The sequence below is a fragment of the Narcine bancroftii genome, chromosome 4, assembly GCF_036971445.1.
Source record: "Narcine bancroftii isolate sNarBan1 chromosome 4, sNarBan1.hap1, whole genome shotgun sequence".
Lineage (NCBI taxonomy): Eukaryota > Metazoa > Chordata > Chondrichthyes > Torpediniformes > Narcinidae > Narcine > Narcine bancroftii.
The window spans coordinates 105,175,847-105,194,574 of NC_091472.1; the positions used below are offsets into that span (position 1 = coordinate 105,175,847).

The following is an 18,728-nucleotide window of genomic DNA, read 5'->3' on the forward strand; positions in this document are numbered from 1 at the left end:
GTTATTTTCAAGTCCTCTTATGATATCAATGTTCTTTTCTGAAGTGGAAAGAAATAATTGTAATGACACAAAATTGCACAAAAATTATAACAAGCAATTGGTTCATGTTTTATGATAAGCTGTTTGCAAGTGGAATGTATTCCAAGATATCACATAAATCAATCAATCAATCAATCAGAATTTATGGTCATGAACAAGTCATGAAATTCGGTGTTTTGCAGCAGCATCAAAATGTAAACATTCATATTATATAATCATCTTACAACATTATATTAAAAAATGCACAAAAAGTAAGGTAGTGTCTTTGGTTAATTGATTATTCATGAATCTGATGGCAGCGGGGAAGAAGTTGTCCTTGTGCCATTGAGGCTCCTGTACCTTTTTCCCCAATGGTAGCAGAGTGAAGAGCCTTTGATGAGGACTGGGTTGTGTTCCCCTGACTTCTCTCTGAAGTCCACCATCATCTCCTTGGTTTTGCTGACATTGAGCGCAAGGTTGTTGTCGTTACACCATTCAATGAGCTGATCTCTCTCCCTCCTGTACGCTTCCTCATTGCCGTTTGTATTCTGCCGACCACTGTGGTAGCATCGGCAAACTTGTAGATAGCATTGGAATTGTGCCTGGCCACACAGTTGTGGGTGTATAATGAGTAGAGCAGTGGGCTAAGCACACATCCTTGTGGTGCGCCTTTGTTGATGATCAGTGAGGAGGAGACTCTGTTTCCATTTCGTACTGACGGGGGAGGGGGGAGGGCACAGAGGCCCAGAATTTGTAGCTTTTTGACCAGCACGGAGGGAATAATGGTATTGAAGGCCAAGCTGTAGTCTATGAAGAGCAGCCGTATGTATGAATTGCTGTTTTCGAAGTGATCCACAGCTAGGTGGACAGCCAGCGATATTGCATCTGCTTTGGAGCATTTGTGATGATAGACAAATTGCAGTGGGTCCGGATCTTTACTTAGGTTAATTCAGGCCATGACCAGCCTCTCAAAGCATTTCATCACAGTAGAAGTTAGTGCTACTGGGCGATAGGTGTTGAGGCAGCTCACTCTACTCTTCTTGGGCACCGGGATGATTGATGCCCTTTTGAAGCAGGTGGGAACCTCGGACTGCTACAATGAGAGGTTGAAAATGTCCGTGAAACTCTGGCAGGTTGGTTGGCAGAGATATTCAGTACCCTGCCAGGTACGCCATCAGGGCCTGACACCTTGCAAGGGTTCACCCTCTTGAATGATGTTCTGATGTTGCCCTCAGAGACAGATATCACAGGGTCCTCAGCCTTTTCACGGATTCTAGTAGGTAGTGTTTGGTTCTTCTTCTCAAAGCGGGCATAGAAGGTGCTCCGCTCATCAGATAATGAAGCATCACAGCCATCTATAGTGTTCGCCCTCACATTGTAGGCTGTAATGGCCTGCACTCCCTTCCATTGCTGGCGTGTATCTATTTCTGTCTCTAGCTTCCTCCAGAGTTGCCATGTTGCTTCAGAGATGGCCTTCTGCAGGTCGTACCTGGACTTCTTGTAAAGATCCCGATACCCAGCCTTAATCACCCTTGTTCTCGTCCTCAGCAGGTTGCAAATTCTCTGATTCATCCAGGGCTTCTGGTTGGGGAACACACAGTATGTGCGTGTGGTCTTGATGAAATCAGTGGCATCTGTTGCATATTCATTCAAGCTTATGGATGAGTTCTTGAACATGAGGAAGTGAACATATAATATATAAAAGCAAGAGGAAATAATGAATTCCTTTGAATCTTGGTTCTTTGGCTTGGCTTCGCGGATGAAGATTTATGGAGGGGTAATGTCCACGTCAGCTGCAGGCTCGTTTGTGGCTGACAAGTCCGATGCGGAACTGGCAGACACGGTTGCAGTGGTTGCAAGGGAAAATTGGTTGATTGGGGTTGGGTGTTGGGTTTTTCCTCCTTTTACTTTTGTCAGTGAGGTGGGCTCTGCGGTCTTCTTCAAAGGAGGTTGCTGCCCGCCGAACTGTGAGGCGCCAAGATGCACGGTTTGAGGCGATATCAGCCCACTGGCGGTGGTCAATGTGGCAGGCACCAAGAGATTTCTTTAGGCAGTTCTTGTACCTCATCTTTGGTGCACCTCTGTCTCGGTGGCCAGTGGAGAGCTCGCCAAATAACACGATCTTGGGAAGGCGATGGTCCTCCATTCTGGAGACATGACCTACCCAGCGCAGTTTGATCTTGGTTAAGAACCTGGGTAAAAGCTCATAGCCCACATTGCCTCCTAGCTTTGCATCATGAGCAAATTTGAATATATTGCAAATCATCTAAATTATTTATATAGGGAATAGTTGGTGCTCCAGCACCTACCGCTACTTCCCAGTTGGAAAATTATCCATTTATTCCTGCCATCTGTTTCCTGATGAGCCTCAATACACACAAATAAATTGCCTCCAATTTTGCTTAATAATCTATTGTGTGACATCATCTGAATGTCTAAATACACCAAATTAATTGTAGACCCTTGCATATTCTACAGCTATATCCTCAAAAAAAATTACAACAGATTTGCCATATATATTTTTCCTATCATAAATCTATGTTGGCTATGCTCAAATCTATTAACATTTCCCCAATATCATGTTACCTTTTCAATTCAGGTCCTTATCCCTTTATCTGTGATTCTGAAAACTGAACATTTTTTTTACTGCATGAACAGTATAAGTTCAGGCATTATAGAGAGAGCAAGGAGAGAACGCAGCTCAGCCGGCGAGCAGGAAGAGAGCAAGGAGCAAACGCGGCTCAGCCAGCGAGCAGGAAGAGAGCAAGGAGAAAACGCGACTTGGGCAGAGAAGGGTAGAGAGCAGCAGCACAATGCGGGAGCTTTGGCCATGTTCATTACCCATAATTCTCCATTCAGCTGGAACCGCTCTGCGTGTCCAAGAGTGGTTCCAGCTGTGTGGGGGAATTATGGGTAACGAAGACGGCCGTTGCTCGTTGAGCCAGCTTTTCCCTCAATAAAAAAAGGGATTATGTTTTGTGTGAAACTGTACCGCTGCCATTTTAATTCCATAATCCTGAATAATCTGAAAACTGAGGCAAGTCCGGTCCCAAGGATCTCGGATAAAAGGATAATCACCTGAAATAGATTCCAGTTTTTTCCTTCCTACTGATATAAGACTAATTGGTTTGTGGTTTCCTGTTTTCTCTCTCTTTCCATTATTAAATGGCAGAGTTAAATTTACTACTTTCAAATATGTGGATACTTATTTCAGGATCTATGGGGTATCTGAAGATAACAACCAACAACTTACCAACCTCCAAAGCATGCACCTTCATATCCCAAGGATGCAAAAGATCAGTCTTGGGGATTGTTATAAAGTGTTCTATACCATTAATTACTTCAGTAGTAGTTCTTTACTTATCCTCATTTCTTTGAGCTCTTGGCTGTCTCTAGATCTTGTCATAGAAATCTACAGCACAGTGCCGGCCCTTTGGCCCACATTGTGCCGACATAATAGCCTACTCTTAACAACTGCCTAGAATCTCCCTACTGCATAAACCTCTACTTTTCTCTGTTCCTTTTACTATCTAATAGTCTCTTAAAGATCCTATTGTACCTGTCTCAACCACCATTACTGCAGTGCCATCCACACACCCACCACAATCTGTGTGGAAAAACATACCTCTTGCATTCCCCCCTGTTTTACTCCCAAGCACCTTAACGCCAGAGACCTGACCAGTCACCACCGTCCTCATCTGCTAGAACCTGTCCTCACTCCAAACAACTTTTCCTCTGACTCATCTCATTTCCTCCAAATCAAAGGAGTAGCCGTGGGTACCCACATGGGTGCCAGCCATGCCTGTCTGTTTGTGGGCTTTGTGGAGCAATCTATGCTGCAAGCCTACATGGCAAGCCCCCTAACTTTTCCTCCGTTATATTGTTTACATAGGGGCTGCCTCATGCACCTGCAATGAGCTTGTCAACTTCAGTCACTTCGCGGACAACTTCCACTCCAATCTCAAACTCACCTGGTCCATCTCCGACACACTCTCCCCTTTCTGGATCTCTCTGTCTCCATCTCTGGAAAAAAGCTTTCCACCAACATATTACAAACCCACTAATTCCCACAACAACCTTGACTACACTTCCTTACACCCTGTCCCCTGTAAGGATTCTAGTCCCTTCTCTCAATCTCTCTGTCTCTGCCACATCTGTTCCCAAGATGGGTCTTCCAGTCCAGATCTTCTGAAATGTCTGCCTTCTTCCACAAACATGACTTCCCCTCCACCACCATCAACTCAGCCCTCACCATCATCTCCTCCATTTCCCACTCATCTGCCCTGGCCTTTTCTGTCCCCAGATGCAACAAGCTCAGGATTACCCTCATTCTCACCTACCACCCCATCAGCCTCCACATCCAACCATTATCCTCCAAAATTTTCAGCACTTACAACAGGATCCCTCTCTTCCCCTCTCGGCCTTCCGTAGGGACTGCTCCCTCCATGACTCCCTTGTGCACTCATCCCTTACCATCTACTGTCCCCTCAGCACCTTCCCCTGTGACTGCAGGAGGTGCCACCCTTGTGCCCACATCTCCTCCTTCACCATAGTGCGGGGCCCCAAACAGGCCTTTTAAGTGAAGCAAGATTTCACTTGTATATCCTCAGGACTGATTTACTGCATCTGGTGCTGCCTTTGTGACATTCTCTACATTGGAGAGACTGGGCACAGAATGGGAGATTGCTTTGCTGAGCATCTTCGCTCTGTCCACACCAATGGCAGAGTCTCCTAGTAGCCAACCATTTCAGTTCTGCATTCCACTCCCATACTCACATGTCTGTCCATGGCCTTATGTACTATTCCACCAGACTACCCACAAATCGGAGGAACAACACCTTATTTTCTGGCTGGGCCCTCTCCAGCCGGATGGTATTCACATCAATTTTTCTGGTTTCTGCTAACTTGCTTACCTTTCCCTCTTCTTCCCCTTCCCTCTCTATTCACCTCACCATCCCTCTTCCCCTTGATTGCTGCTGTGCCCTCTCTCCCTTCTCCACCTATTACCTCCTGCCTTTGAAACCAAGCCTCCCCCCTTATCTTTTTATTCAGTTGCCTGCCCACATTTTTCCATTCCTTGATGAAGGGCTCACACTATATAAAGAACACTGTTTGATTGCTGAGTTTCTTCACCATTGTGTCTTTACTTTAACCACTGTGCCTTCAAACTTGCGTGTTTTACTTTTCACCTTAAAACTATGCCCTTTCATGTTGGCCATTTCAGTCCTGGGAAAAACCCTTTGGCCATCCACATGATGAATGCCTCTCCACAAATTATACACCTCTATCAGGTCACCCTTAATCTTCTGTCACTCCATGAAAAGACCAAGTTCATTCAGCCTGTCCTCATAAAGCATGCTCTCCAATCCAGGCAACATCTTTCCTGTAGTGAAGTAACCAGAACTGAATACAATATTCCAAGTGGGATTGAACGTAGGTCTTGCAACATTACCTCACGGCTCTTGAACTTGATCCCACAGTTAATAAAGGCCAACACATCCTATGTCTTCTTAATAACACCATCAATCTCTGCAACAGCTTTGAGTGCCCTATGGTCACGGACCCCAAGATCTCTCAGTTCATACGCGCTGTTCCAAGTACTCTCATTAATACATATTCTGCCTTCAAATTTGACTGACTGAAATGAACTATTTCATTTTTTTTGGTTAAACTTATCTGCCACTTCTCAGCCCCACTCTGCATCCTATCAATATCCATTTGTAACCTCTGGCAACCTTCAGACTATCCACAACATCACCAACCTCCATGTCATCTGCAAACTTCTACTTGCTCATCCAGATCATTGTAAAAATCACAATGAGGTGGGGTCCCAGAACAGATCCCTGCTTTAGAGCATCTTGGTTGGCATAATGGTTAGCGCAACATTCTCCCCATGTCTGTGTTGGCTTTCCCCGGGGGCTCTGGTTCCTCCCAGCATTCAAAACATACTGGGGGTTTTAGGTTAATTAGGTAGCACAGCCTTGCAGGCCAAAATTTTTAAAATCATTTTTTTAAATTTAGAACATCACTGACCACCAATGCAGAATACGAATAATCTACAACCATGCTTTGTTTTCACTGGGCAAGCCAATTCTGAATCCATAAAACAAGGGCTCCTTAGTTTTCATGCCTTCTTACTTTCTGAATGAACCTTATCAAATGCCTCATGGAAATCCATGTACACTATGTCCTCCGCTCTACCTTCATCAATATTATTTGTTACATTCTCAAGGAATTCAATCAGGCTCATGAGATACGACCTTCCCCTGATGAAGCCATGCTGACTATCCTTCAGATTGGGTTCGCACAAGATCGAGGGTTGGAACGCCTTTACTGTGCTACATTGTTCAATGTTTTTTGACTCTCTAAATGCTTGTAAATCCTGTATCTCAGGATCTTCTCCAACAGCCTGCCAACCACTGAAATAAGACTCAATGGTCTATAATTTCTTGAACAGGGGAACCTTTGCAACCCTCCAATTCTCCGATACATTTCCTGTCCCCAGTAACAATACAATAGTCGCCAGTGGCTCAGCAACTCCTCCCTTGCTTCTCAAAGTAGCCTTGGCTAAATCTCATCTTGTCCTGGCCACTTATCTAACTTCATGCTTTTCAAAAGCTCCAAGACATCTCTTTTTTAATGTCATCATGCTCAAGCATTTCTGTCCACTTTACGTCATCCTCACAATTGCTAGGTCCTTTACTCTGGTGAATACTGTTTGCTAAAAGTTTTGCTATTATCTTATTATAATCTGAGTTAAGTAGAGATATTGGTCTATATGATGCTGGTGTTAGTGGATCTTTCCCCGTCTTTGGTATTACTGTAATTATTGCTGTTTTACATGAATTTGGCAAGTTTTGTGTTTCTTCTATCTGGTTCATTACTTCCAGGAGAGGAGGAATTAGTAACTCTTTAAATGTTTTATAGAATTCTATTGGGAGTCCATCCTCCCCAGGCGTTTTATTGTTCGGTAGCTTTTTTAATTTATCTTGTATTTCCTCTATTTCATATGGTTTTATCAATTTGTTTTGCTCCTCTTCTTGCAATTTCGGTAGTTCAATTTTAGCTAGAAACTCATCTATTTTGTCTTCTTTCCCTTCGTTCTCAGTTCGGTATAATTGCTCGTAGAATTCCTTAAAATTTTCATTGATCTCTGTTGGGTTATATGTAATTTGTTTGTCCTTTTTCCTTGATGCCAATACCGTTCTTTTAGTTTGTTCTGTTTTAAGCTGCCAAGCTAATATTTTGTGCGTTTTTTCTCCTAGATCATAATACTTCTGCTTTATTTTCATTATGTTCTTCTCCACCTTGTACGTTTGTAGTGTTTCGTATTTTATTTTTTTGTATGCCAATTCTCTTCTTTTTGTTGTATCTTCCCTTGTTGCTAGTTCTTTTTCTGTACTTACTATTTCCCTTTCCAGCTGTTCTATTTCCCGATTGTAGTTCTTTTTCATCTTAGTTACATAACTTATTATCTGCCCTCTGATGAAGGCTTTCATTGCATCCCATAATATAAATTTGTCTTTCACTAATTCCGTATCTATTTCAAAGTACATTTTAATTTGGGGTTCAATAAATTCTCTAAAATCCTGTCTTTTAAGTAGCATGGAGTTTAATCTCCATCTATATGTTCTTGGTGGGATATCCTCCAGTTCTATTGCTAATAACAGGGGTGAGTGATCAGATAATAATCGAGCTTTATATTCCGTTTTCCTAACTCTCCCTTGGATATGGGCTGACAACAGGAACAGGTCAATCCTTGAGTATGTTTTATGTCTACTCGAATAATATAAGTATTCCTTCTCCTTTGGGTGTCGTCTCCTCCATATATCCAAAAATTTCATTTCCTGCATTGATTTAACCATAAATTTGGCTACTTTGTTCTTTCTGCTGGTCTTTTGTCCAGTTTTATCTATCTTTGAATCCAAATTAAGGTTAAAGTCCCCTCCTATCAATATATTCCCATGCGTATCTACAATCTTCAAAAAAATATCTTGCATAAACTTTTGATCCTCCTCATTAAGTGCATATATATTGATCAAATTCCTGAGTTCTGAATATATCAGACACTTTATCATTACATACCTCCCTGCTGGATCTATTATTTCCTCCTCTATTTTGATTGGTACATTTTTATTGATTAATATAGCTACACCTCTGGCTTTTGAATTATATGATGCTGCCGCTACGTGTCCTACCCAGTCTCTGCTTAATTTATTATGTTCCACTTCAGTTTGATGCCTTTCCTGCATGAATGCGATATCTATTTTTTCTTTTTTCAGTAAATTTAATAACCTTTTCCTTTTGATTTGGTTATGTATTCCTTTAATATTTATAGTCATATAGTTCAACATGGCCATTTCATACTCTCTTTACATCTCATTTCCGCTTCCTCACCACCACCTTTCCCCTTTTCCCCATTTTCATTTCTCATTTTTCTTTTTTTGAATGCACTGTATGACAACACCTTTAAAACATAAAATACTTCAACCACTCCCACATCTAAAATTCCCTTAACCCCCAGTGCCCCCCCCCCCTCTCTGAGTCACCCCTTGACCCTTGCCGGGCAACCACAACTCCCCTCTCCATTCGGATTGTGTCCTGGGTAAACTTGTACCTCTCACTTTGTTCGTTTTAGATTGGTAACAGTGTTTGAGCTTCCGAAAGAAAATAGACACACATGCCAAGAGCACTTCAGTTTATACAAATCTTAATTACAAATTCTAAAGCTGATATCAAACTACAATATGCAAGCCCTTCCCAATTATACTTATCAACGCCCGGACTGGTCCCAACTGCTGAAGTGAGGCAACGACTGCACACTTGTCGTAGGTTGTCGGGGCGCCGGTAGCATCTTCTCCACCTCCTCCGACTGGGACGTTGGCTGGACTCTAGAAGTTCTTCTTCTTGCTGAGAGATGTTGCCACCTCTCGGAGAGTCTCAAACTTCAACAGCGGGACTATGGCTTATATTACCCAAAAACTGCTTACTCAGGCACCTATTCCCAGCACAGCAAGAAAGATAAGTGAGCAAGCTAGCATGCCTAGGCTTCTATCGAATAATGTAATTTTCAGCTTATCACTTTAAATACAGTGGTTTATTTTGCGTCAAGGCTAGGCCTCTGTCAGTCTGTGACCAAAACAAGTAGGAAGATTAAATGTTCTTGGTACACAGATGTCCTTTTGTCAGATAACTGCATCTCTGGGCCCCATGGTGGAATTTAGCTTATGTCTGTTGATTCTTAAAAAAAAGAAGGTTCTCAGCCTTGCAGAAGCAAAGGCTGAAAAAGTAAAAAACACGGTTCAAATCTTCCATTACAGACTGCGAACCCGTTCGCAAGTGTCAACTGATTTCGCAGTGACTGTTATTCTCTCTCACTCAACCCCCTCCAGAAAAGACTTTTATCTTCACAATACAACAAAGCTCCCCCTCTTTTCTTCTCTTTTTCTTTTTTTAACCCCTCCTCTTCCCCCCCCCTTCTCCCTTACTTCCCTTTTCTTCCCTCCTTTAGTTTTTACTTATACATTATTTTTACTTCTTTATATGTAGTTTGTACTCATTCTTTGTTCTTGTTACATCTCTTCACCTCTCTTTCTGTCTTGCAGGCGTTCTGCAAATTCTCGAGCTTTCTCCGGATCCGAGAACAGTCTGTTTTGCTCCCCTGGGATAACTATATAACCATATAACCACTTACAGCACAGAACAGGCCAGTTTGGCCCTACTAGTCCATGCTGTAATAAATCCCCACCCTCCTAGTCCCACTGACCAGCACCCAGTCCATACCTCTCCAGTCCTCTCCCCTCCATGTAACTATCCAGTCTTTCCTTAAATGTAACCAATGATCCCGCCTCAACCACGTCTGCCGGAAGCTCATTCCACATCCCTACCACCCTTTGCGTAAAGAAATTTCCCCTCATGTTCCCCTTATAATTTTCCCCCTTCAATCTTAAACCATGCTCTCTAGTTTGAACCTCCCCCACTCTTAATTCAAAAAGCCTATCCACATTTACTCACTCTGTCCCTTTTAAAATCTTAAACACCTCTATCAAGTCCCCCCTCAATCTTCTACGCTCCAGAGAAAAAAAGCCCTAGTCTGCACAACCTTTCCCTGTAACTCAAACCTTGAAATCATGTCAACGTTCTCGTGAACTTTCTCTGTACTCTCTCTATTTTGTTTATATCTTTCCTATAATTTGGTGACCAAAACTCTACACAGTACTCCAAATTTGGCCTCACCAATGCCTTGTACAATTTCATCATAACCTCCCTACTCTTGAATTCAATACTCCGATTTATGAAGGCCAACATTCCAAATGCCTTCTTCACCACACCATCGACCTGAGTATCAGCCTTGAGGGTACTATTTACCATCACTCCTAAATCCCTTTGTTGCTCTGCACATCTCAATAGCCTACCATTTAATGCATATGACCTATTTAGATTTGCCTTTCCAAAATGTAACACCTCACACTTATCTGTATTAAATTCCATCAGCCATTTCTCAGCCCACACCTCCACCCTTCCTAAATCACCTTTTAATCTATGGTAATCTTCCTCATTGTCCACAACACCACCAATCTTTGTATCATCCGCAAACTTGCTTATCCAATTCTCCACCCCTACATCCAGATCGTTAATATATATAACAAACAATAGTGGACCCAGGACCGATCCCTGAGGAACTCCACTAGTCACCGGCCTCCAATTGGACAAACAATTTTCTACCACTACTCTCTGACACCTCCCATCCAACCATTGCTGAATCCATTTCACTACTTCTTTATTTATACTTAATGCCTCCACCTTTTTTTCCTAACCTCCTGTGGGGAACTTTGTCAAAAGCTTTAATAAAGTCTAAATAGACAACATCCACAGCTTTCCCTTTATCAACCTTTTTTGTAACCCCCTCGAAAAACTCAATCAGGTTTGTCAAGCATGATCTACCCCTGACAAAACCATGCTGATTACTCCCTATCAATCCCTGTACCTCCAAATATTTGTAAATACCATCCCTCAGAACACTATCCATCAACTTACCCACCACAGACGTCAGACTCACGGGCCTATAATTCCCAGGTTTACATTTGGACCCTTCCTTAAACAGCGGAACCACATGCACCACCCTCCAATCCTTTGGCACTACCCCCGTGACCAGTGACATCCTAAATATCTCTGTTAATGGCCCCACTATCTGTCCACAAGCCTCCCTGAGAGTTCTTAAATATCTTAAGAACCGCCAGATATCTTAACATAAATTTATAGCCTTTTTTCCATAGGATTGATTTTGCTGCGTTAAACTCCTTCCTCTTCTTTAGGAGCTCAAAACCTATGTCTGGGTAGAAAATTTTTTTTGACCTTTGTATTCCAGTGTTTTTTTTGTCTCCTCTAATTTTATTTATTGCCTTCTCCAATATATTTTCACTCGTCGTGTATCTCAAATTTTACTAAAACGGATCTTGGTTTTTGTTGTGACTGTGGTTTCGGGGCTAATGTTCTGTGTGCCCTTTCTATTTCCATTCCTTCCTGCATTTCTGGCATTCCCAGGACTTTTGGGATCCATTCTTTTATAAATTCTTTCATATCTTTGCCTTCTTCATCTTCCTTAAGGCCCACTATCTTCATATTGTTTCGCCTACTATAGTTTTCCTTTATATCCATCTTCTGAGCTAACAACTCTTGTGTTTCTTTAACTTTTTTGTCACTTTCTTGCAATTTTCTTTTTAAGTCGTTCACTTCCATTTCTACCGCCATTACACGTTCTTCCACATTTTCTAATCCTTTCCGTACATCTGTTATGACCAGTTCTATTCTACCCACTTTTTCTTCTGTACTTTTCATTTTTCTTTTCACTTCACTAAATTCTAGTGTCAACCATTCTTTTAATGCTTTCATTTGTTCTTGAAAATATTTTTTATCTATGTACTGTCCATTCATTTTACCTCCTATTCCTCTGTGCAGAGCTTGGTCTTCTTCTTCTTCTTCTTCTTCTTCTGTGACTGCTCTTGGGTTTGTGTCTTCTATTTCTCTTCCTTGTATCTGTGTCTCTTCTGACTTTCTTGTTGAGCTGCTTGTCTCAGTTTGTTGGATATTTTTTTTTCATGGTTTCTTGATGTTGGTCCTCTTCTTCTGGGCTGGTTATCTGTTGTGTCTCTTGCTTCCTTTTTTCTTTCTCACCCCTGCCGTTTCCGATGCTTTCTTTATCTTCCAGCTGGGAGCCCTGCTGTCGGGCATCTCTCAGCTCTTCGTGCTGAGGATTTTTACTCCACAACTGGTCCCCCCTCCCGTCTGTGTTCTCCTTGTCGTGTGCAATTGCGCACTTCTGTTTCGCTCTATGAGCCATTTTTGGAGTCCTGCGGTCGGTGGGTCACGACCCTGCGGGGTCTCCACTAACCTCGGGGAGTGGGCTCCTCTTTCAGTGGTGGGTCCCTGCTTTTTCGTGCAGATAAGACCTTTACCTTTCTCTTCCGGCGTCTTTCCTTTTTTTCCCGTTTTTGGTTTTTCTTTCTTAGGTGCCATTTTCTCCACACCTTTATCTTTTATTTGTTGTGTTTTGTTTATCTGGGGCTTTGCTTTTTCTTCACTTTTTTTCTTCTTTTCTAGAGAAGGCTGGTATTCTCCTACCGGCCACAACTCCATCACGTGACTCCTCTACTCTGGTGAATACTGACACAACTATTCATTAAGGACTTCTGCTACCTCTTCCAAATCCATGCACATGTTTTACTATCATCCCTAATGAATCCCATCACTATTTTGGAGAGATCATCTGTGTTCGCTGATGGAGCTGCAGTAATGGCAGTGCTGCCTCTGGTGTGGACCCAAGAAAATGGAGAGACAGCGCTGCTCTGAAGGTTTCAACTGCCCAGTCTGAATGCGTTTCTAATATTTTGTTCCTAGGTTCAAGGTTCCTTTTATTGACACGTAATAATACATTAAAAAATGTAATATACATGTTATAACAAGAATCACCATTAGTGTTGTCTGGTGCTCCTTACAGTATGAGAGAAAGATGCAGAAGAGAGTCCTTTCACAATCACCGAGTGCTTGCAGATTTGCCTCCAGTGCTCCTGCAGCCGCACAGACTCCTGTTCAATCGATTGGAAACCCGAGCTCCATATCCGAACCTCCAACATGATAAGGAAGCCTTTAGTGCTCGCGAAGCTTCAGGAGCCCTTCTTGCCCTCAGCACCCTCTTGAATCCCAGTTCCTGTCCCTGGTTTACACCTACGACAGTGTGGCTCGGTATGACAAAAACACCATCTTCAAATTTGCTGGCAATACTACGGTAGTGGGTTAATAAAGGAAGGGAATGAGTCAGCCTACAGGATGGAGATTGAAAATTTGTCTGGATGGTGCACCAATAACAACTTTGCACTCAATGGTACCAAAAGTAAGGAGCTGATTGTTCACAACAGGAAAGGAAAGCCAGAGGTATACAATGCAGTGATCATTGGGGATCAGAGATGGAGAGGGTAAGCAGATTTTGGTCCTTGGGAGTCACTATCTCGCAGGATCTTTCCTGGTCCAAACACACCAATGGCATCATGAAGAAAGCACGTCAGTGCCTCTACTTCCTCAGGAGTTTGCGAAGTTTGGTATGACATCAGAAAGCCTGGCAAATTTCTACAGAGGTGTGGTGGAAAGTGTGGTGACCAGCCACATCATGGTCCAGGATGGGGACATCAATACCCCTGAGCATAAATCCCTCCAAAATGTAGTGGACACTGCTCAGTACATCATGGGCAAAACCCTCACCACTATTGAGTCCATCTACAGGGAATCATCAAAGACCCTCACCACCCAGCACACGCTCTGTTCTTGCTGCTGCCATCAGGAAAGAAGTAGAGGTGCCACAAGACTCTCACCACCAGGTTCAGGAACAGCTGCTACCCCTCCATCATCAGTCTCCTCAATGACAAACCCAATCAGAGACTCATTTAAGGACTTACTTGTGCACTTTACTGATTTTCTTTGTTATTCTCTCTTTATTTCACAGTCAGTTTGTTTACATTTGTTATCTGTTTACAGTTCTTTTTTTACATGTTTACGCTGTGTACAGTTTTTTTTTTGCACTACCAATTGGTGATTCTGCTGCGCTGCAGGAAGAAGAATCTCAGAGTTGTATGTGATGTCATGTATGTACTCTGCTAACAAATCTGAATCTGGTTCCCATGAGCCAATCTTCACCATCCTGCAGCCTGTATGGGTCTCTCAGCCACTGAACCCCTCGATGGTCCATCACTGTGGACCCAGGAAAGGCACAAGATGAAATATTGTTAGAGGGGATGGGAGTTTTTTTCTGGTTTAGTCATCTGACATTTCTATGAGGGTCAGCAATTTAAAATCGCATTATTTGCTAATATAGATGTTTTTTGTGATGACACCCATGTTCAGATTGTTCATTTAGACCTTTGTTCTTATTGTAATTGCTTTTTGGATGATAATTCCTGAATCTAAACACCACTAACATCAAAGTTATTATGAAGAGTAATTTTGAAAAAAAAATTTCAAATACTATTCAGAGTGTTAGACTTCATTTTATAAATGACATCTGAAAACTGAAAGCTTTGATCCAAAGCTGAATTTTCAGTAGTCCAAGAATAGTTTGTTGGACTGTTGTCAGACATTGTTCCTTGTCAGGTAGCCTCCAAACCATTCCAAAAGAAACAGCAAGTCTTTATTGATGAAAAGGTTCAGAACTAAACTTGTGAGGATTCTGTCTGCCTTGATCAAGAAGCTCCTGCTTTACTCTCTTGTGTAACTCCAAGTATCACTGACGCATGTACACTATCATTGTTCCACTGCTGCACTCTACACAAACCATCACTAAGTATAAGGCGCATGGCCATCTTTTTGCAATGTTTAATAAAAAAAACTGCATGTGACTTAAAATGTACAATCCCTAAATCATTCTAAAAATCATGCAATTGAAGTCTTCAGTGAGCGAGGGCTAATTTCAGTCTTACCAAGCAAAATAGTGACAGTGTGCAGAGTATCAGGCTGTGATTCAATAACTTTTGTTTTAAAGCTCCTTGCTTGATTGTGTAACAGAGTAAAGCATGGAGGTCATTCACTTGAATTCTCAGAATGATGAATGTAAAATATGAAAGGATAATGTTTGAGGCTCAGATCATCTCAAATTAGTAGAAAAATGATTTGTCAATGAAAATTGGGTTGAGGCTGTTTCTGCTTGCATATTGACCTGTTTTTTTTTATATAACGCTCAGTTTACGGAGAGCTGTGGAAGACAGGAATGTTTGAGAGGATGACCATTCAAATAGATGAAGATGAACACAGTATTGAGATGCATTTGCCTTACACAGCTAAAACCATGGAAAGGTAAGGCTATTTGCCGACTGCTATGCATCATAAATAAGCATGCATTTATTGGGTAGAATAGGCTTGAATTGCATTGAGTATAACTATCTATTTAGAAATCAAATTGAGCTTATCTTAGATGACTAATGGAATTTGTGTGGTAAATCTGAGATGATTTCTTTCCTCTGGCAGGTAAAGTGAATGTGGGATGGAATGGGTATGAAAATTGGGAACAAGATAGAATAATTAAATTTGGAGCTACATTCTTTGGGAATGATATTAGGAAGCACTTCTTCACATGTAGGGTAGTGAAGATCTGAAATTCCTGAGACCTGCTACTGAGGTCGTGGGTTGCTCACACACAGAGAACCTTTGTATCTTGCTGTTTGCAGGGTTAATTCTCTTGTCCAATCATCCCTTGATACCTACACCTTTGACCACAAGAAGTGCTACACTGGCATCTACACCTCCCCCATCATCATTCAGGACTCCAAAAACTCCTTCCAAGTGAAGCAACACTTCATTGAGAATCTTCAGGGGTCATTCTCTGCATCTGGTGCTCCCGATGTGGTCTCCTCTACATCAGTGAAACTGGTCACAGACTGGAAGATTGTTTCATTGAGCACCTCTGCTCTATCCGCTGCAACAGCAAGGACCTTCCGGTGGCTAACAATTTCAATTCCACAGGCCATTGCCACTCCGACATCTGTCCACGGCCTCATGTATTGCCAAATTAAGGTCAGCTGCAAATTGCATGAACAACACCTTATATTCCTTCTCAGCACTCTCCAACCAGATGGCATCAATATCAACCTCCAGTTTCCCCTGGTCATTTCCCTATCTCTCTGTCTCCTTTCCTCCAGCTCCCAACCTCCTTCCCCTTCCTTCTACCCCTTCTTTGTCCTCCCTCCCCCCCATCACTTCTCAGCTTCTAACCTCCCACCTGCATCCACTTATTATCTCTTACCTATTATCCTGAGCTCATCTTCCTCCTTCCCTTTCTTCCTATCCCTCCTCCTCCCCCCACCTTTTAATTCAGGTGTCTCCCTGTTTTTCCACATTCCCTTCAAAGGGCTCAGGTCCGAAACATTGATTGCCTTTGACTTCCTATGGATGCTGTGTGGCCTGCTGAGTTTCTCCAGCACATTTGTGTACTATATACTCAACCCTCACAGCTGCAGATTTTCTTACTCTTTGTATCACCATCTCTCTTCACTCCTACACTATCTCTCGATTGTACTCTCACCCATTCTCATCTTAACTATTGCAGCATACAGCCCCGTTCAATTTCTTCATTTTATATCAAATAAATCTTTGATCATCTAAAACTCTGAGATCTCTATCCATACAAGTCCTGTTCACCTCTCTCCCAGTGCCTAACTTATTTCAGCTCCCAAATTGAGAAAACAGCTGTCTTTTTATGACCTGCTTATTTAAAAATCATTGTCTCCAGTCACTTCCAGTTCCACAACATTTGATGTCCCATTGAATTTAAATACCCAACAGCTGTTAAACCCAGAAACATCTATGAATACCTGTACTTCTCCTTTTCTTCAAACCTCCCTCTATGAAAAAGATTTGAACATGAGTGTTATGTAGCTTGCTGTCAAATATGGATTAACAGAGTTCATGTGAAATGTCTTGGGACGTTCGACTGTTATAAAGGGATGTAACCACAAATTGTTATTGCTCAAGCTTTACTGCTTTTTTCATGCACCTTGGCAGAATTAGTGCAAAGGAACTTTTGACAGGATAATTAACAAACAAGGTATATTGTGTTGAGTGAGAAATGTGAAGACTGCAGATGCTGGAATCTTGAGCAAATAATGAGCTGCTGGGGGAACTCAGCAAGTCAGGCACCATCTGTAGGTAGAAATGGTCAACATTTTGGTTTGGGATTAAATTAAAAAGGAGTGATATTGCATATAGAAGAGAATAGGAAGCTGAGGAGGGGCCAAGAGGTGATAGAGTATTGGACAAAAGGTGGGAGAGGTGGAGAGATAGGAAGAGGGAGAGGCCACTGGAGGGGGACAGGGGGAAGAGTTCAAGAGAAAAATAACAGCAGGAGAAGGAAAAAGAGATGAAAACTGGAACCGGATGTGGCTGGGGGTTACTTAAAATGATTAAAAAAAATGTTCATACCGTTTTGTTTAAGGGTGTCCAGGAGGAATATGATGTTTTGTTTCTTACCCTGACAATGGATGAGGTCGAGGACATGAATGGTTGGGGAGATGCAATGGTTGGCTACAGGAAACTCAAGCCTAGACCCACAGTCATTAATTGAACAGGGTTTCTAATTTTAGAATAGACTATACTCACCTTGACTTTTAAGAAGACGGATGAATAACATTTGTCACGAACAACTAATCATATTTACACAACATAATTTAATAAAAATGGCACAAGTGCTTAACAGAAGCACATTTGCATAAAATTTGAAACAAAATAGGAAGATGCTTAAGCAAGTGCTTGGACAAAAAGGTACGTTTTAAAGAACAACCAAAAGGAGAGAGTGGCAGAGTTGCATCAGGGGAGATTGGACCAAATCTAGAGCATCAGAGGATGAGAGGAGAAACATTGATAAATCAATCAGAATCTGCTGTTCTCAAGCTCGAGGACCATGTACTCACCCACCCTGCTGTTCTCAATCCCAATCTTTTCCCTATGGTAAAAATGTCACATTCCAGAGGACATGCATTTAAGGCAAGAGGGAAGAAGTGCTGTGCATGTTTTTTTACAGCGTGCTAAGTATCTGGAACAGGCTGCCAGGAGTAGTGGTGGAGGCAGATATAACAGTAATGTTTAAGAGGCTTTTAGATGGGCAAGGGAATAGACGGATATGTATCATATAGTAGGTCAACAAATGCAGATGAGATACATTGCTTTGTTCAATTACTTTTGAGTATATGACCCTTCTTAATGATGAACTGAAAATTGGAGCAGTTGGAGTGGTAAACTAGGAGTCAATGTTTATCTTGAGAACTTGAACTGGCTCCAGTCCTTTTAGAAATGATGTTCCAGTCTTGTGAAAATTGTGCCTCTTCAGGGGCAGACTTTTATCCACACCAAGGTTTGTTGAATTGGGTTTCGTAACACTCACAAGAGTCATAGCAGGGTTATATAATGGCCTTTAGTTATGACGTTTAGGATTTTTATTTCTTTAAGTTTATGATATCAGCAGTTTATTCATTTAGACAGGAAGCACAAAACAATAGTACAAAAGTGCCTGACAATTATTTGAAAAGAACCCTCATGCTATTTAACATTTTGCAGATTTTATGTTATTAATCTCAGACTGTGCAAGAGCTCCACTGGCACTTAATGGATATACATTTTCTAATATAAACATGAGATAATTCTGTGAAGTATTGGGCCAATACTGTGGTGTTGGA

At 41.9% G+C, this 18,728-nt stretch overlaps 1 protein-coding gene across 5 annotated transcripts in view; it reads left to right on the plus strand.

Moving 5' to 3' along the window:
- Window positions 1-18,728, plus strand: part of memo1 (mediator of cell motility 1) — an 89,902-nt gene that overhangs the window by 58,285 nt on the left and 12,889 nt on the right. For all 5 annotated transcript variants that reach the window (XM_069932339.1, XM_069932341.1, XM_069932337.1 and 2 more), the window contains one exon: window positions 15,246-15,357. In XM_069932339.1, coding sequence (XP_069788440.1) covers window positions 15,246-15,357 — 112 coding nt within the window. The remainder of the gene's footprint in view (window positions 1-15,245; window positions 15,358-18,728) is intronic.